Source organism: Salvelinus namaycush, chromosome 5, assembly GCF_016432855.1.
Source record: "Salvelinus namaycush isolate Seneca chromosome 5, SaNama_1.0, whole genome shotgun sequence".
Lineage (NCBI taxonomy): Eukaryota > Metazoa > Chordata > Actinopteri > Salmoniformes > Salmonidae > Salvelinus > Salvelinus namaycush.
In genome coordinates this window covers 18,790,877-18,811,113 of record NC_052311.1, presented here as the reverse complement: position 1 = coordinate 18,811,113, position 20,237 = coordinate 18,790,877, and the positions used below count along the sequence as shown (strand labels likewise).

The 20,237-nt window shown below is 39.9% G+C and overlaps 1 protein-coding gene across 2 annotated transcripts; it reads left to right on the top strand.

Moving 5' to 3' along the window:
- Window positions 1-5,145: 5,145 nt before the first annotated feature.
- On the top strand, window positions 5,146-17,964 carry LOC120048024 (dihydropteridine reductase-like). Of its 2 annotated transcripts, XM_038993696.1 has the most exons (8): window positions 5,146-5,346; window positions 5,734-5,826; window positions 7,546-7,642; window positions 8,003-8,143; window positions 14,403-14,511; window positions 16,204-16,287; window positions 17,495-17,579; window positions 17,680-17,964. In XM_038993696.1, the coding sequence occupies exons 1-8, from the start codon at window positions 5,263-5,265 to the stop codon at window positions 17,695-17,697; spliced, it is 711 nt and encodes a 236-aa protein (XP_038849624.1). In that variant the 5' UTR covers window positions 5,146-5,262; the 3' UTR covers window positions 17,698-17,964. The 2 variants fall into 2 exon arrangements, with proteins under 2 accessions (XP_038849624.1, XP_038849623.1); XM_038993695.1 differs by having other exon boundaries at window positions 5,148-5,346; window positions 17,495-17,964.
- The last annotated feature ends 2,273 nt before the right edge of the window (window positions 17,965-20,237 follow it).

Genomic DNA, 20,237 nt, shown 5'->3' with positions numbered 1-20,237 from the left:
TTCTTATACCATTCTCTCTGGCACCAAAAGTTAAAAAAGTGTTGATAGGGGACAGAATGCGGTCGGATCATCACATAATTGGCATATATATTTCTCTTACAGAATTTCCACGTGGGCGAGGATATTGGAAATTTAATCAAAGTCTACTAGATGATAAATTGTTTAGAACTAGGACAGAAGATTTTATAACTGACTTTTTCAGACATAACATAGGTACAGCAGATCCCCTTATTGTATGGGACACTTTTAAGTGTGCCTTTAGAGGCCATGCAATTCAGTACTCATCTATAAAACAAAAGCAATTTAGATCAAAAGAGTCCATATTAACAAAGGAAATTGAAGGACTAACAGTACAGTTAGATAGCAATAAAAACAGTACCATAGAGGCACAGAATAAGTTAGAGGAAAAACAAAAAGAAATGGAGGAACTTATTCAAGAAAGATCCAGTGTAATACATTATAAAAATAAAGCGAACTGGATGGAATATGGGGAAAAATGCACCAAATTCTTTTTCAATCTTCAATATAGAAATGCTACCAAAAAAAATGTATTAAAACTTGTTACAAATGATGGAGTCACGCATGATTCACCAAATGATATTTTGAAAGAGGAAGTAAAGTACTTTAAGAATATGTTTTCGTTTCAGGCTCCTCCATCTCCACTAACTGAAACTAATTGTATGGATTTTTTTCCTATTAATAATGTAAAATTAACATCTGTACAGAAAGACTCATGTGAAGGCCAAATTACAGAGGAGGAACTGCTTGATGCAATTGGGGCCTTTAAGGATGGGAAAACTCCAGGGCTGGATGGCATACCAGTGGAAGTATACAAAACTTTTTTTGATATACTCAAAGGACCATTATTAGCTTGTTTTAACCACTCCTATATAAATGGTAGATTATCAGACACGCAACAAGAAGGTCTGATATCGTTATTACTGAAACAGGACCCAAGTGGTATATATAAAGATCCAGTCCAATTAAAAAATTGGAGACCTCTTACACTTCAGTGTTGTGATGCAAAAATCCTAGCAAAATGCTTGGCGCATAGAATAAAAAAAGTTTTGTCAGATATTATTCATCCTAATCAGACAGGTTTTTTACATGGACGATACATTGGAGATAATATAAGGCAAGTACTGGAAACAATAGAACACTATGAAATATCGGGGACACCAGGTCTGGTTTTCATAGCTGATTTTGAAAAGGCTTTTGATAAAGTACGACTGGAGTTTATATATAAATGCCTAGAATATTTCAATTTTGGGGAATCTCTTATAAAATGGGTTAAAATTATGTATAGTAACCCTAGGTGTAAAATAGTAAATAATGGCTACATCTCAGAAAGTTTTAAACTATCTAGAGGAGTAAAACAAGGTTGTCCACTATCGGCATATCTATTTATTATTGCCATCGAAATGTTAGCTGTTAAAATTAGATCAAACATTAATATTAATGGATTAGAAATCCGTGGCTTAAAAACTAAGGTGTCATTGTACGCTGATGATTCATGTTTTCTTTTAAAACCACAACTAGAGTCTCTCCACGGCCTCATAGAGGATCTAGATACCTTTGCTATCCTCTCTGGATTAAAACCAAATTATGATAAATGTACCATATTACGTATTGGATCACTAAAAAATACACATTTTATATTGCCATGTAGTTTACCAATTAAATGGTCTGACGGAGATGTGGACATACTCGGTATAAAAATCCCAAAAGAAAGAAATGATCTCACTCCAATAAATTTTTATAGAAAGTTAGCAAAAATAGATAAGATCTTGCTACCATGGAAAGGAAAATACTTGTCTATTTGTGGAAAAATCACCCTGATTAACTCTTTAGTCATATCACAGTTTACCTATTTGCTTATGGTTTTGCCTACACCTAGTGACCTGCTTTTTAAATTATATGAACAAAAAATATTCCATTTTATTTGGAACGGCAAGCCAGATAAAATTAAAAGGGCCTATTTATATAACGAATATGAATTCGGAGGGCAGAAATTATTAAATATTAAAGCATTAGACCTCTCACTAAAGGCATCAGTCATACAAAAGTTATACTTAAATCCAAACTGGTTCTCTAGTAAATTGGTACGAATGTCTCATCCTATGTTCAAGAAGGGCCTTTTTCCCTTTATTCAGATTACACCTGCTCACTTTCGGTTGTTTGAAAAGGAAATAATCTCCAAAATATCCTTATTTTTTAAACAAGCCTTAGAAAGTTGGTTGCAATTTCAGTTTAATCCACCTGAAAGGACGGAACAAATAGTACAACAAATATTGTGGTTAAATTCAAATATAGTAATTGATAAAAAAACTGTATTTATCGAAGAAATGTTTAAAAAAGGTATAATTTTTGTGAATGATATCATAAATAGGACTGGTGGAGTTATGTCACACATGCAGCTCACACAGACATATGGAAATGTCTGCTCTACCCAAAATTACAACCAATTAATTGCAGCATTACCACAAAAATGGAAGAGGCAAGTAGAAGGGGAAAAAAGTAAGGAACTTGTATGTCGGCCCTGTATTAAAGAACATAAATGGTTAAAGAAAAGTGTGATAAATAAAAACATATACCAATTTCATTTAAGGACCAAAAAACTGACAGCTGTGCCATATAAATTGCAAAATAGTTGGGAAGAGATGTTCGATGTACCCATTCCATGGCACATGGTTTATGAATTGATACGCAAAACAACGCCGGATTCAAAACTTCGAATTTTTCAATTTAAATTATTGTACAAAATTCTTGCAACTAATAGAATGTTATATATATGGGGTATACAATCTTCCCAGCTCTGTAGATTCTGCTGTGAGGAGGCAGAGTCATTAGACCATTTATTTTGGTATTGTCCATATGTAGCTCGTTTTTGGTCACAGGTCCAGGAATGGCTGAAGAATTGCAACATTTGCCTAGAACTAACGCTACAGATAGCAATACTGGGGGATTTGAAAAGCCATAGTCAATCAATCAATAATATAATAATTATTTTAGCAAAAATGTTTATTTTTAATTTACAATCTGTAGAAGCTATGAGAATAGGAAGGTTCAAATCTTTTGTGAAGCATCACAGCACAGTTGAAAAATATATGGCAAATAAAAATCCGAAATGGATGATGTTGGAAGATAGATGGGAAGGGTTGAGTGGAACTGAAGGGTGGGACTAATAACAAGATAAACAATGTAGGGCATACGGGATCTGTGAAATGTGTATAGGTGCGGAGCTTTTGTGAAATAGCACAGTTACAAGTGGAAATAAAATTGGATGGACAACAGAAATAGAGGAAGGACTAAGAACAAACAAGAGAGAACTATTATAAAGTAGTCTGTGTCTGTAAAATAGGTATAAGATGTATAAATTGAAGGTAAAAGCAGAAGTGTTTATTAGTTTACTCCAATTGGGGGAGCGGTGGTAGGGTTGCGGGGAATAATAATAAAGGTATATTCTTTAAAAAAGTATGTATGTCTATATAGGTATGTGTATGTATATATGTATATATGTATGCATGCGTGTATGGATATATATATTTACCCAAAAAAATATGGGGGATTGGAAATGATGCAGACAATTACATTGGAAGCAACATTCTTTCCGCAATATTAAGCTGATCCACCCCAAAAAAAAAAAAAAAAAAAAAAAAAAAAAAAATTTAAAAAAACACTGCTTCCCCTACCATTATATACACCCCAATCCACACCTAGCGTTGTTCCTATCAGCATGCCTCCTTCCCTCCTCACCATCTTATCATTAGCGTGGGTAACAGTCTATTCTTGCTTTAGCCAAGTCCTGTTTCATCACAACAACTAAAGCACTAACAGACTTCCACCCAGGCTATCATATCATTCATCCAAGTTAAATAACCATATGTGTTGTCAATGGGCCTAAACCTGGACACATTGTTATTTTAATGTGTCGTAATCTACAGAAATGACTTGGTCAAAGCGGCGTGATCAAATACTAGTCTATGCGGGCAAACATTTTGAATTTCGCTGTATCATTTTCTGGTGTTTATTTCAAATGTGTATTCATTGGATGTGCAATTTACTTGAGAAGCTAGGCCATAAGCTATCAGTGTGCAATTAGAAATCTAGCCTGATATGTTTGACTGCGAGTGAAAGCCCAGGGCATGAAAATGATTTGATGATATCTCCATGAGCGGTGTTGCTGTGACAGATTCAGACATGCTGTACTCAGGATGACTAGGATGTACTCCCACAGGCCAGGCTGCTGTCATAACATGTGGCTGTCTCACTACTGCTGTATCCAAATCCTGTACTTTTTATTTTATCTTATCTGAATACATGAGTATGCACATAATTTGTGTGAGTGTATGTGTGTGTGTTTTTTTGTGTGTGTTTAACTATCCTTGCGTGTAACAGAAGTCCTCACAAGGATAGTAAAACAACAAAAATTCAGACAATTTTGCTGGTCGCCACAAGGGAAAATTATATTTTAGGAGGATACAGACAGCTGAAGAGGCATGCTTTTTACATAAAAGTAAGCATAATGATTATGACTCTAGAAAAAGCTGGTTCAGGTGTTTCAAAAATGCTAAATTATCCAACACATTTTGCCATGGGGCGGAGAGAAGATTTTTCAATCATATAACTCATTTCATGCAATTCTACTCATTTTGCCATGGGGCAGTGAGAAAAATGCGCAGTTTACAGCTAATTTCCTGCAATTCTACACATTTACCATAATATGATATCTGAGTGAGAGTGACTAACAAAATCAATGGTGGCCCTGGTTGGTAATTCGACCATGATTACTACAAGTTTAGATAGCTGGCTGCTAAACTAACTGTTAGCTACATGGGCTAATTGAGTGACTGTCAGTGACTGACATAACAAGAGAAAAACTGCTGTTGCACAACCAAATTGAGAAATTGTGCCTTGTGTATTCTACTATTCTAACTCTCAACAGTAAGTTGAGACCTTGACTGAGTTCAAAATGTATGCAGACCGCGGCCTGCTATTTGCCATCCATGGTGTTGGCTAACCTATGCACTGAAAATGTTATAATAGCTTACGCATTTTTACATAGAACACTATTGAACTAAGGTCTGCCTCTGATGTGCTGAGTGTGTCTGTTTAAATATTGGGGGTGGGTGTATCTCTCACTCTCTCTCCCTCCCTCCCTTTCTCCCTGTCTCTCTCTCTATCTCTCGCTTTCTCTAGGGTAGCTGTCGTGTAATGTTAGTGAAATAGTCATCATTGCTTGAAGCGCATAGTAAAGAAAGCATGGCTGCCAGTCGGGTACTCGTATACGGAGGAAAAGGTGCACTGGGTAGCAAAATTGTTCAGCACTTCAAATCTAAAGGATGGGTGAGTGCTATACGTGTTTTTTTTTTCATATAGAATACAATTACGAAAGGATTGTGAGCTGTTGCTTGCCCCAGTGTCTATTATATTTTCAATAACCACTTGTTGAGTAGACCTAGGCCTAGCCCTAGATGCTATGGTAAGAAGCAAGGGGAAATAAATTAAACCATTGAAATTGTCATCATCAATTGTCATTATCAAGACGTTTTAACGATGCCAGCCCAGAGCTATCGGAAAGCATATAATCAGTCGTTATAATTTACTGAGCCTACTTTTGGATTGCATGTGGAATAAATAGCCGACGTTGAAGGATAGTTCGATATCATCATCCTATTTTCCAAAGAATGCAAATGTTTCATGCTCTGTTGTTCTTTCTTTCTTTTCCAATAGTGGGTAGCCAGCATCGATATCGTTGCCAGTGAGGAGGCAAACGCGAACGTGCTGGTGAAGTTGTCCGAGTCATTTACTGAGCAAGGAGGACAGGTAGGAGGAGCATGCTTTCACCTGCTCCCTCTGTGATGTTGACAGTTATGGCTTTTTGAACACTCCGTTGATTTGCAAAACGCTGGATAATTACCGTAAAGCACCCAGATTCTAGCCCAGGGGTGGGCAAACTTTTTGACTCGCGGGCCACAATGGGTTCTAAAATTTGACAGAGGGGCCGGGCCAGGAGCATTTGGAGGGAGTGTTTGGGCCGGATATACTAAAGCATTAAATGTAGTGTGTGCAAACCTCATAGCACAGTAAGAACACTACAACCCAATTTATTAACTGTCTTTCAAATGTGAAAAATAGCCCTTATCAGTTAATAAATTTGTCTCAAGGAATATGCAAGATATGGCATTTACATACTATTTCGCAGATACCGGGATGAGGAAATGTAAATAGATTAAAATAACATACGCACTGTGATTTATCAAGATTGCGTCTGTTTTTAATAAGTTTCAATCGAAGGTGCAAAGTTAAAGAAATCAACATTTATTGAAAAATGGAATCACTTTCAACATTCAAAACATATTATTACACAACGAAATACTCAAGCTCAATAATATCTACTTGTGTTAAACTCCGCAAAATCATGGATGGATTGTCCTGACCGCGCGCTCTACAAACTCGCCACGGACGCCCTCGCCTTCACGCGCAAACAGTACACGTGTATCGTTGCCAAGCACACAGACATAGGCTGTATTAAATATCCTACCTGCAGCTGAAAATTTAAATTTAAATTAAGAGCGATGTGCGGCGTGTTAATAAAGCTACTGTACCGCTGCTGTGCGTAAATGCGCATTGCTCTTAATTAAAAGACGCACTTCCAAACTTTCCATATGCATTTTTTCATAACACAGCAGAAAAACTCACCATTTCAGTGGGAACAGTGTTGTTGGTCTCCCTTTTTTGCCAGTGCATCAAAGTCTGGAGTTAGTTTTGTTGTGGCAATTCTCAGGACAGATCTGAGGTGTTGGTCAGTTAACTTGGATCTGTGATGGGCTTTGTTGATTTTCATGACGCTAAACGTCTGCTCACACACGTAGGTCGATACCATGCACTCTTTCAAAAACTCGCCTTCGGAGAAAGGCTTGCTAGCCTTTGCTAATTTGAATGCCAGCAAATAACTTGCCTTGGTACTTGACTCTTGAATTGCAGTTTGTCGGTGAAAAAAGTTCTGTTGACTCTGTAAATTAGCTGCCAACCTCTGAGCAGTAGCCGCCCGTTCTTGTGTTGACTGCTTGCTAGCATAGTTTGCATGCTTCGTGGCAAAGTGACGGCTGATATTGTACTCTTTGAAAACCGCAACAGCTTCTTGGCATATCAGACATACAGCCGTTGATCGGACTTCAGTGAAGAAGTATTTTGTTGTCCACTCCTTATTAAACACTCGGCATTCGCTGTCCACTTTCCTTCTCTTTGGTCCGCTCATTTTCACAGAAGGGCTTAATGGTGACGTGAAACGAAGTGAAAATTAAAGTGAAATAAAGAGAAATACGCGCCACTCCAACAACGGTCAATGTGTTTTGAGTGCGCCATCTATTGGGGAAACGTGGGCATTGCAGGGAAAGGGGAAAAAAAGGAGGTTTTTACTATAATTTGGACAAGTTCGGCGGGCCGGATTAAAAAGCCTAACGGGCCGTATGTGGCCCGCGGGCCGTAGTTTGCCCATGTCTGTTCTAGCCCGTTGTAATAGACTGTTATCTCTTGCTGCAGGTGACAGCAGATGTGGCCCAGTTGCTAGGGGACCAGAAAGTGGATGCCATCTTGTGTGTGGCAGGCGGATGGGCTGGAGGAAATTGCAGCTCCAAAGGTTCAAGAGTGTTTCACTGAAATATTATCAGTTCATTTTGAACACATACTGTGATATGAATGCCAGGTCCCTTGTGGCTCAGTTGGTACAACTCCAGTGTTGTGTGTTTGATTCCCACGGGGGACCAGTACAAACATAATATGAAAATGTATGCACTCACTACTGTAAGTCGATCTGGATAAGAGCATCTGCTAAAATGTAAATATCTCCATTTAAACCCCTTTCAAACCAATTTCCCCATAGGCTGAATTCTCATCTGGCATTCAATAGGGATGTTTGTTCGTTCCATTTAATTACATGGTTCATTCAATGTTGCAATGTTGTTCCTCAAACATCTTCTCTTATGTATGTTGTTTTTAGACCTGTACAAAAACACAGACATGATGTGGAAGCAGAGTGTGTGGACCTCTACCATATCTAGCCATCTGGCTGCTATGCACCTGAAGCAGGGTGGACTACTGACTCTGGCTGGGGCTAAAGCATCACTGGGTGGCACTAGTGGTAAGACGCCACTTACCTCTACTCTACTGGTACTCTATTCTACTGGGGTTCTATTCTATTCTACTGGTATTCTATTTGATTCTACTGGCATTTTATATTTATTTTTTGGGCATTTTGGTCATAATTTAAGGTTAGGGTTAGGCATTAGGGTTACCAGTGTGGTTAGGGTTAAGGTTAAGGTTAGGTTTAAAATCAGATTGTATGACTATGTGGCTGTGGCTGTGCCAGCTAGTGACCACTCTGCAGAGCTCCCTCCAGTACATCTCAATAAATGGCAACCGGCTGTTCTTTTCTCCTGTAATGTTGTTCATGCTGACCCTGTTTGACTGTGCCTCTGTTCTGACCACCGTTTCATTCCAACTTTTATGTTTAAGGGTGCCTGTCGTCACGATAGCAGCTTACATCATCAAACTATTTGTAAAACAAGGAACCCATGAAATACAAAAAAAGACTGATATATAGTAGAAATGAAAATATGAGTAACATGTTGAATATGATATTTATTTTAATGAGGAGAGAAATTGTTACTACTATGGTTTTTCACACAATGCTCCCCGGTATTTTAAACCTGACCCTATATGCATGTGATGTTACCTATAGGACCCAACACCCATGCCATTCCCTGTGTGGTGTGTAACCCATGTGATGGTCCTGAGAACAATATAAATCCTGACACTAGGGCACCTAAAATCCCTGATCAGCAGTCGGTATAAAGCCCCCACTCTCATTGGCTGTTAGGTTGGGGAAGAGAATGAGTCAGCAGAATTTGGGTCTCCACGTGTAGACATGGTTAGAGTGTGTTGTGCTGTTCTCCCATTGAATGTAGCTTACTGTAGAAACTAGTGCTACACTAGACACAGGCCAGGAAATTGTAGGGATTTCCCTCACAGGCTTGGTTTAGATTACTTTTTTGACAGTGGTATGTCTAATATTTTTGGGGGATGTTTCCTATAGTTTAACTCTCACTTGTGTGGGGTTTTTTCGCCATAAAATATGAATAAGGTTTTGATATTGAAGAAAGTATGTCTGTATTTATTTGAATGAAAAAAGGATCTACAGTATTTACCCTGTTTTACAAAGTCTATGCTATAACCCACAAGATTTACAGATTTTCATGATCTCTTAAATTCATGTCAAGTAACGCTCAGAGCTTCCTTGTGGCAGAAGTGTGTGAGTCTTAGAAATACATCTTTAATATGACCATTAACAGGTACTGCAAGTGCGTCGATTGCCTTATGCCTATTCAATCGATCAAATGTATTTATAAAGCCCTTTTTACATCAGCAGAAATCACAAAGTGCTTATACAGAAACACAGCATAAAACAGCAAAGAGCAAGCAATGCAGATGTAGAAGCACGGTGGCTATTAAAAACTACCTAGAAAGACAGGAACCTAGGAAGAAACCTAGAGAGGAACCAGGCTCTGAGAGGTGGCCAGTCCTCTTCTGGCTGTGCCCAGTGGAGATTAAGAGTACATGGCCATTAAGGACATATCATTATTCAAGACATTCAAATGTTCATAGATGACCAGCAGGGTCAAATAGTAATCACAGTGGTTATAGGTCAGCACCTCAGGAGAAAATGTCAGTTGGCTTATCATAGCCTAGCATTCAGAGGTTGTTACAGCAGGTGCGGTAGAGAGAGAGAGGGTCGAAACAGCAGGTCAGGGTTCCATAGACGCAAGCAGAACAGCAGAAACTGGATCAGTAGCTCGACCAGGTGGACTGGGGACAGCGACAGCCAGGAGTCATCAGCCCAGGGAAAAAATAGCGAAAAAAGCCTGGCACGACGTGACGCACCCCTCCTAGGGACGGCATGGGGGTGCACTAGCAAGCCTGTGACTCATCCCCTGTAATAGGGTCAGAGGCAGAGAATCCCTGTCGAGAGAGGGGAGCCGGTCAAGCAGAGACAGCAAGGGTGGTTCGTCACTCCAGTGCCTTGCCTTTCACCTTCGCACCCCTGGGCCAGACTACACTCAATCATAGGACCTACTGAAGAGATGAGTCTTCAGTAAAGACTTCTTATGGCTGCAATCCCGGTGGCGGGATGCTATGACAACAGCCAGTGAAAGTGCAGGGCGCCAAATTCAAAACAACAGAAATCTCATAATTAAAATTCCTCAGACATACATGTGTCTTATACCATTTTAAAAGGTAATCTTGTTGTTAATCCCACCAAAGTGTCCGATTTCAAATATGCTTTTCAGCGAAAGCACTACAAACGATTATGTTAGGTCACACCAAACCACAATAAGCACAGCCATTTTTCCAGCGAAAGATAGCAGTCACAAAAAGCAGAAATATAGCTAAAATGAATCACTAACCTTTGATGATCTTCATGAGATGACACTCATAGGACTTCATGTTACACAATACATGCATGTTTTGTTTGATAAAGTTCATATTTATATTTAAAAAATCTGAGTTTACATCGGCGCGTTACATTCACTAGTTCCAAAAACATCCAGTGATAGTGCATAGCCACATCGTTTCAACAGAAATACTCATCATAAATGTAGATGATAATACAAGTTATACACATGGAATTATAGATATACCTCTCCTTAATGCAACTGCTGTGTCAGATTTCAAAAAAACTTTACGGAAAAAGCAAACCATGCAATAATCTGAGACGGAGCTCAGAACAAGAGTCAAATTAGCCGCCATGTTGGAGTCAACAGAAACCAGAAATTGCATGATAAATATTCCCTTACCTTTGATGATCTTCATCACAATGCACTCCCAGGAATCCCAGGTCCACAATAAATGCTTGATTTGTTCGATAATGTCCGTTATTTATGTCCAATTAGCTACTTTGGTTAGCGCGTTTGGTAAACAATTCCAAAGTCACAAAGCGCGTTCACTAAAACGTGACGAAATGTCCAAAAGTTCCGTAACAGTCAGTAGAAACATGTCAAACGATGTATTGAATCAATCTTTAGAATGTTGTTAACATACATCTTGAATAACGTTCCAACCGGAGAATTACACTGACTTCAGTTGAGCGATGGAACGGAGCTGCCTCTCACGTGAATGCGCGTCGTCAAAGCGTGGTCACCTCATGGCAGTGGTTACTCATTCCTGTCTCCTTCGGCCCCCCTTCACAGTAGAGTCATCAGACAAAGTTCTATTGACTGTTGACATCTAGTGGAAGCCGTAGGAAGTGAAAACTCATCCATATCTCGCTGTAATTTCAATGGGAGCTTGGTTGAAAGTCTACCAGCCTCAGAAAAAATCCAAACAGGAAGTGGAACTTCTCAGGTTTTTGCCTGCCATATGAGTTCTGTCATACTCACAGACATAATTCAAACAGTTTTAGAAACTTCAGAGTGTCTTCTATCCAATACTAATAATAATATGCATATATTAGCAACTATGACTGAGGAGCAGGCCGTTTACTCTGGGCACCTCTGTGCACCTTTCATCCAAGCTACTCAATACTGCCCCTGCAGCCATAAGAAGTTAAAGGTTGAGACCGAGTCTGCATCTCTCACATGGATTGGCAGACCATTCCATAAAAATGTAGCTTTGTAGGAGACAGCCCTGTCTCCAGCTGTTTGCTTAGAAATTCTAGGAACAATAAGGAGGCCTGCATCTTGTGACCGTAGTGTACGTGTAGGCATGTCCGGCAGGACCAAAGCGGAGAGATAAGTAGGAGCAAGTCCTTGTAATGCTTTGTAGGTCAGCCGTAAAACCTTGAAATCAGCCTAGCCTTAACAAGAAGCCAGAGGCTAGCACTCGAGTAATATGATCAAATGTTTTGGTTCTAGTCAAGATTCTAGCAGCTGTATTTAGCACTAGTGCTTTATCCGGGTAGCTGGAGAGTAGAGCATTGCAGTAGTCTAATCTTGAAGTGACAAAAGCATGGATTAGTTGTTCTGCATATTTTTTGGACCAAAAGTTTCAGATGTATTTAATGTTATGAAGATGGGGGAAAAAGCTGCTCTTGAAGTATTTATGATATCATAATACAAATTGTCTGTATAACTGACAAAAACAAGACATTGGAAGATAGTAGTAGTGCTTAAAGATTGGATGTGTTTAGGGGTTATTTGTGCTTATATCTTTAGGTTAATATTAGCTTTAATACTTAAGAGCTTACTGGCTAATAGTGTGTCTGATCTAAAGACATTCTCAAACAGCTTTACTGAGTTCTCTATGGTGAAATACTGCCTTTTGGGTAGTTTGGTGTCCAGTGGTGTCTTAGGGACAGCTGGTCTTACCAATGGGGTCTTAAGGACAGCTGGTCTTGCCAGTGGTGTCTTAGCAACAACTGGTCTTGCAAAGCCAGATGCACACATTGTGGACTTAAAGACTTGGGGTTAAAGACTGAGGCTTGTTAACCATGTGTGCACCCTATGACCCTAACCCTTGACCTTGGATTTAAAAGTCAGGTTGAACTGTCAAATAACATTGATTTAACTCTTGGGGGATTCAGCACGCTAGTCTGTTAATGCTCGTTGGGGAAATAGATTCTGAAGGCATTTCCAATAAACCATCTTACGTTAGCAATTTGGAGTGCATCTACTGTATGTATAAAAAAAAATACAACTGAAACTCTCCCCTCAAAGACTATGTGTTCCATTGAGAAATAGGTTCCATTTCTTCAGTTTAGTATCTTGAAGATAAAATGTAATTGAATGAAAAAGAGCTTACTCTCCACCTCTTTCTTTCATTGGGCCATTTTTCAAAGGTAGCTGTGGCATGCCTCTGCCATTTCTTTCAAAAAGTGTTGGAAAATGCTGCTTATTCTTTCCAGATGCTACTGTATGAACACAAACATTGATGGGAAATCAAAAGCATGTCTGTGAAACAAGCAGTCATCTCTCAATACTGCCATGGGCAAAGTTTGGGAACCAAAAGCACCCAGAGTATTTGTCCATAGTATATAAACAGGAAGTTATAAACGTGTAGTGAATGTATGTTGAGTTCAAAATATACTGTTTGTAATATCACATACAGTGACAGTCAAAGGTTTGGACACCTACTCATTCCAGGGTATTTCAAAAAAAATCAAAACTATGAAATAACACATATGGAATCATGTAGTGACCAAAAAAGTGTTCAACAAATCAAAATATATTTTATATTTGAAATTCTTCAAAGTAGCCACCCTTTGCCTTGATGACAGCTTTGCACACTCTTGGCATGTCTTCACTATTATTCTACAATGTAGAAAATAATACAAATAAAGAAAAACCCTTGAATGAGTAGGTGTGTCCAAACTTTTGACTGGTACTGTATATCAAATCAAATTGTATTTGTCACATTCGCCGAATACAACAGGTGTGGACCTTACAGTGAAATGCTTACTTACTAGCCCTTAACCAACAATGCAGTTTTAAGAAAAATAAGTGGAAAGTAAAAAAATAGATAATTAAAGAGCAGCAGTAAAATAACAGTGGCCTACCACTGTTGTGTTGTTGGAAAACTGAATGATGGTGTTGGAGTCGTGCCTGGCCATGCAGTCATGAGTGAACAGGGAGTACAGGAGGGGACTGAGCACGCCCTCGTGTTGAGGATCAGCGTGGCAGTTGTGTTGTTACCTACCCTCACCACCTGGGGGCGGCTTGTCAGGAAGTCCAGGATCCAGTTGCAGAGGGAGGTGTTTAGTCCCAGGGTCCTTAGCTTAGTGATGAGCTTTGAGGGCACTATGGTGTTGAACGCTGAGCTGTAGCAATGAATAGCATTCTCACACAGGGGTTCCTTTTGTCCAGGTGGTAAAGGGCAGTGTGGAGTGCAGTAGAGATTGCATCATCTGTGTATCTGTTGGGGCGGTATGCAAATTGATTTGGGTCTAGGGTTGCTTGGATGATGGTGTTGATGTGAGCCATGACCAGCCTTTCAAAGCACTTCGTGGCTACAGACGTGAGTGCTACGGGTTGGTAGTCATTTAGGCAGGTTACCTTAGTGTTCTTGGGCACACGGACTCTGCTTGAAACATGTTGGTATTACAGACTCAGTCAGGCACAGGTTCAGTGTTGCTTGCCTCGAAGCAAACAAAGAAGTTATTTAGCTCGTCTGGTAGGCTCGTGTCATTGGGCAGCTCGTGGCTGTGCTTCCCTTTGTAGTTTGTAATAGTTTGCCAGCCCTACCACATCCGACAATCATCAAATTACTTTGTAACTCTAGAATTGTGTATATTTCCATGTCCCTTGTTATTATGGTAAGATTTATTGGTGTTTATCTGATTTTATCCAACCATCTCTCCTATTTCACTGTCCCTCTTTCCATCCCTCCGTCTTTCTTTCTCTCCTCAGGCATGGTGGGCTATGGCATGGCCAAGTCAGCAGTCCACCAGCTCTGTCAGAGTTTAGCAGGAGAAAACAGTGGGATGCCCCCTGGAGCTGTGGCAGTTGCCATACTACCGTGAGTAGCCTAGCAGTTAAGAGCGTTGGGCCAGTAACCGACAGGTCTCTGGTTCAAATCCCTGAGCCAACTAGTTGAAAAATCTGTTGATGTACCCTTGAGCAAGGCACTTAACCTTAATTGCTCTTGTAAGTTGCTCTGCCTAAAGAGTGTCTGCTAAATGAATAAATTGTGAGGTATCTTGTTGTTTTTATTACAGTTAATCAATTACTTATATAGGAGATAGGAGAAACCTGCCTAAGATACCATTTGTTATTATTACAGTTTATAACCTGCCAAAGATACCATTTGTTATTTTTACAGTTTATTACTTACTAATTATGAATAGGAATAGGAAAAACCTGCACTCATTGGAAATAGTCGTTAGGAATTTAATTTATTTGCAACAGTGGAGGTCAAAGGTTACATTACGAATATATTACATGTATTCACCTCATGAGCAGCTATCTGTATACATAGTTTCATTGATTAACAAATGGATGTAAAGCACGTTTTTGCACTGTCAGCATGAGAAGCCTGTATCTGAGTTTTGTAGTCAATATTCTCAGTTCTCTGTTATGGTATATTCCAATTGCATAAGTTGGACTGAGACCACCTGCCAGGCTACTATTAGCTGTCACATAGCTGTCACATATGGTTAGCATTACCCCCATGACTAGCAATTCTTCTGCACTACCAATACGAATAGGAGGGTTGCTTTATTCACTGTAACTGTGCACAAAAGACTGTAGACTGCATCTGTTCTCATTCAAAAGACTGTAGACTGCATCTGTGCTCATTCAAAAGACTGTAGACTGCATCTGTGCACATTCAAAAGACTGTAGACTGCATCTGTGCACATTCAAAAGACTGTAGACTGCATCTGTGCACATTCAAAAGACTGTAGACTGCATCTGTGCACATTCAAAAGACTGTAGACTGCATCTGTGCACATTCAAAAGACTGTAGACTGCATCTGTGCACATTCAAAAGACTGTAGGCTGCATCTGCACATTCAAAAGACTGTAGACTGCATCTGTGCACATTCAAAAGACTGTAGACTGCATCTGTGCACATTCAAAAGACTGTAGACTGCATCTGTGCACATTCAAAAGACTGTAGACTGCATCTGTGCACATTCAAAAGACTGTAGACTGCATCTGTTCTCATTCAAAAGACTGTAGACTGCATCTGTGCACATTCAAAAGACTGTAGACTGCATCTGTGCACATTCAAAAGACTGTAGACTGCATCTGTGCACATTCAAAAGACTGTAGACTGCATCTGTGCACATTCAAAAGACTGTAGACTGCATCTGTGCACATTCAAAAGACTGTAGACTGCATCTGTGCACATTCAAAAGACTGTAGGCTGCATCTGCACATTCAAAAGACTGTAGACTCCAACTGTGCACATTCAAACATACAACTAATACAACTGAAATGTAAAATCATATTTCAATATATGCAAGTATTTAGGTATCAATTATAATGCTCATCTCAAAATATAACAGTGAAAGGCCTTCATCAGAGGTTGTTGAATGCTTTCTGGTGGTAAATATCATCTTTACACTTTAGCTTTACTGTTGTATTTTAGTCTGTTGACAAGGGGTTTACATGGGCCTGTTACAATCAGTCCAGGACCAGAGCTTCAGGCCTCAGGTAGTCAGTTCCTACCACCACCAGAACATTGTCATGTGACTTGATTACACAGGGTAACCTTGGATACTCCAATGAACAGGAAGTTCATGCCTGATGCAGACTTTGGTTCCTGGACACCACTGGAGTACATTGCAGAGTGAGTGTGATATGGTGGATGATGGGTTGTTTTCATTACTGTATGTTTTTACTGATCATTTAGTTAATCTTGAGATTTAAAATTATATGTATATTTATGCTGGAAGACCATCATTAAATGTAATTATTCTAAAGGTTTAGAACATACAGATGTATACCTTTTGTTCAATGTATGACCATAATTATAGACAATCTTTTTTGTATACCAGTATTTCACCAGAAGATGGCAATGCTGTCACTTGGCCTGGGAAAATGGCCTACACAATTGTATTGCAGTATTACTTGTTAAAATCTTGCCAAAAGATATTTAGAGCCAAATGTCTGGTTTGAATAATGCTGTAATGTGATCAAAAGGTTAATTTGATGGACATATCAATCAACTAATTATAATCTTACATTCCTTCAATACTCTTGACTGGATATAGTCTTGGCATCTATTACTTGGATACTCTTTACAGGATTTACCCAAATTTGTTGTAAATGCAATGTTAACTATGTACTGTTACTAACACACTAAACTAGTGTATGGAGCCACTAAACTAGTGTATGGAGCCCCTAAACTAGTGTATGGAGCCCCTAAACTAGTGTATGGAGCCCCTAAAGTTTGTGTTCCTCTTTTCATGTTAGACACAGAGCACATAGTCTCCAGTCTCTCCTCTGTACACGGTAGAGATTAGATGGGATTTGATCCAGTTTTATAATCCCAGAAGGGTTGGACAACATTAACCCTGCAGATTACCAGTAGAAACAGATGAGGTTCTGAGAGTATAAGTAGAAGCAATGGGAGGGGAATTTAAATGAGCACTTTGATTCAGTTCATCTGCTTATCAAATATCCATTTGGTGGACTGGTGTAGAATGTTGACTTTGAATTGTGAATAAGCAATCTCATGATATAGTTGCTGTTGAAATAGGCAATTGGCTAACAACATAAATCAAATCACACTAAGAAGCACAGAGGTATAAAATACATAAAAGCCATCAATATTGTGGCCTTTTTTTTGTCTTCTTGAAATTTCTTCTAGACTTTGACATATAGAAAACAACTTAATCTCATCCAGCGCTTAATTAAATAGTGGACTCTCTTATATCATATACTGTAAGCCAACCATGTTTCACTTGTACTCACTTACAAGTAGTAACTGCTAGCACCCATAGTCTAGCCATTTCATAGTCTCATTCTCTTACTTTTCTTATTTTTCTGTCTAGAACTTTCTTCAGTTGGGCCACCGGTGCGGATCGTCCAGCATCGGGCAGTCTGATGCAGCTCACCACCACCGGAGGCAAGACACAGGCCCTACCCACACAATAAGACACATTTCCTACCCACATAATAAGACACAGGCCCTACCCACACAATAACACACATTTCCTACCCACATAATAAGACACAGGCCCTACCCACACAATAAGACACATTTCCTACCCACATAATAAGACACAGGCCCTACCCACACAATAAGACACAGGCCCTACCCACAAAATAAAGCACATTTCCTACCCACACAATAAGACACAGGCCCTACCCACACAATAAGACACAGGCCCTACCCACACAATAAGAAACATTTCCTACCCACACAATAAGACATAGACCCTACCCACACTATAAGACACATTTCTACACAAATAATACGACACAATACCTAGCCACACAATAAGACACAGCCCTACCCACACAATAAGACACAGGTCCTACCCACACAATAAGACACAGGCCCTACCCACAAAATAGAGGAGGGAGAAGTGGAGAGGGAGGGGAAAGAGAGAGAGAGAAGGATGAAATTAGTCAATGAGAAAGAAGACTGAAGGATGAGACGCTACATTACCAAAAGTATGTGGACACCTGCTTATCATCTCATTCCAAAATTGTGGGCATTAATATGGAGTCGGTCCACCCATTGCTGCTATAACAGCCTCCATTCTTCTGGGAAGGCTTTCCACTAGATGTTGGAACATTGCTGCGGGGACTTGCTTCCATTCAGCCACAAGAGCATTAGTGAGGTCGGCACTGATGTTGGGTGATTAGGCCTGGCTCACAGTCGGCATTCCAATTCATCCCAAAGGTCTTCGATGGGGTTGAGGTCAGGGCTCTGTGCAGGCCAGTCAAGTTCTTCCACACCTTTGTACAAGGGGCTTTGTCATGCTGAAACAGGAAAGGGCCTTCCCCAAACTGTTGCCACAATGTTGGAAGCACAGAATCGTCTAGAATGTCATTGTATGCTGTAGCATTAAGATTTCCCTTCACTGGAACTAAGGGGCCTAGCCCGAACCATGAAAAACAGCCCCAGACCAATTATTCATTCAAATCAAATCAAATTGATTTATATAGCCCTTCTTACATCAGCTGATATATCAAAGTGCTGTGTAGAAACCCAGCCTAAAACCCCAACAGCAAGCAATGCAGGTGTAGAAGCACGGTGGCTAGGAAAAACTCCCTAGAAAGGCCAAAACCTAGGAAGAAACCTAGAGAGGAACCAGGCTATGAGGGGTGGCCAGTCCTCTTCTGGCTTTCCCGAGATAATAACAGAACATGGCCAAGATGTTCATAAATGACCAGCATGGTCAAATAATAATAATCACAGTAGTTGTCGAGGGTGCAACAAGTTAGCACCTCAGGAGTAAATGTCAGTTGGCTTTTCATAGCCAATCATTGAGAGTATCTCTACCGCTCCTGCTGTCTCTAGAGAGTTGAAAACAGCAGGTCTGGGACAGGTAGCATGTCCGGTGAACAGGTCAGGTTTCCATAGCCGCAGGCAGAACAGTTGAAACTGGAGCAGCACCACGGCCAGGTGGACTGGGGACAGCAAGGACCATTCACCACCAAACTTTACAGTTGGCACAATGCATTCGTTCAGGTAACGTTCTCCTGTCATCTGCCAAACCCAGATGCGTCCATCGGACTGCAAGATGGTTAACCTTTGGGTGGTTAACCACCAAGTGGCATCAATAAGGGATCATAGCATTCACCTAGATTCACCTGGTCAGTCTATGTCATGGAAAGAGCAGGTGTTCTTAATGTTTTGTACACTCAGTGTATATCTCTGTATTATGTGTGGGAATACTTTGGAACAGATTTCCAAAATTACAATCACTTGGAGCTGATTTGCTGGTGTTTTTAGAGTATTTTATGTCCAACAATAATTAAAACAATATGTATACAGTATATATATTTTTAAGAAAGCTTGGGGGGCCAAATAAAATTTGGCCTGCGGGCCGCCAGTTGGGGAACCCTACCTCTATACCCTACCTCTATATCCTACCTCTATATCCTACCTCTGTCCATGACATAGACTGACCAGGTGTATCTAGGTAAAAGCTATGATCCCTTATTGATGCCACTTGTTAAATCCACTTCAATCAGTGTAGATGAGGGGGAGGAGACAGGTTAAAGAAGGATTTTTAAGCCTTGAGACAATTGAGACATGGATTGTGTGTGTGTACCGTTCAGAGGGTGAATGGGCAATAAAAAATATTTAAGTGCTTTTGAACGGGGTATGGTAGTAGGTGCCAGACGCACCGGTTTGTGTCAAGAACTGCAACACTCAACAGTTTCCCATGTGTATCAAAAATGGTCCACCACCCAAAGGACATCCAGCCAACTTGACACAACTGTGGGAAGCATTGGAGTCAACATGGGCCAGCACGCTTTTGACACCTTGTAGAGTCCATGCATCGATGAATTGAGGCTGTTTTGTACAGTCAGTTTATGTGACCTTATAGAAATATAAGCAAGGTTTGAAATTATTATGTTTTAGTCAAATATTATATCTGTTTGGACTTCTTGTGGTCGATTTACCGTCGATAAATGGCTGAATATAGTTGATTATCCCTGGTATAGAGAGATGGAGAGGAGGGAGGGGAAGGTAGGAGAGCGGGGAGGGGAAGAAAAATATGCCCACAATACCATCTTGTGGTAGAATGAATCAGTTGCAAAGGAAACATGAACCTC

Coding starts and splice junctions, on each gene's coding strand:
- LOC120048024 (XM_038993696.1), top strand. CDS start 5,263: ATGGCTGCCAGTCGGGTACTCGTATACGGAGGAAAAGGTGCACTGGGT. Junction 7,643..8,002: donor AGGAAATTGCAGCTCCAAAG/GTTCAAGAGTGT, acceptor TGTTGTTTTTAG/ACCTGTACAAAAACACAGAC. Junction 14,512..16,203: donor GTGGCAGTTGCCATACTACC/GTGAGTAGCCTA, acceptor TTGATTACACAG/GGTAACCTTGGATACTCCAA.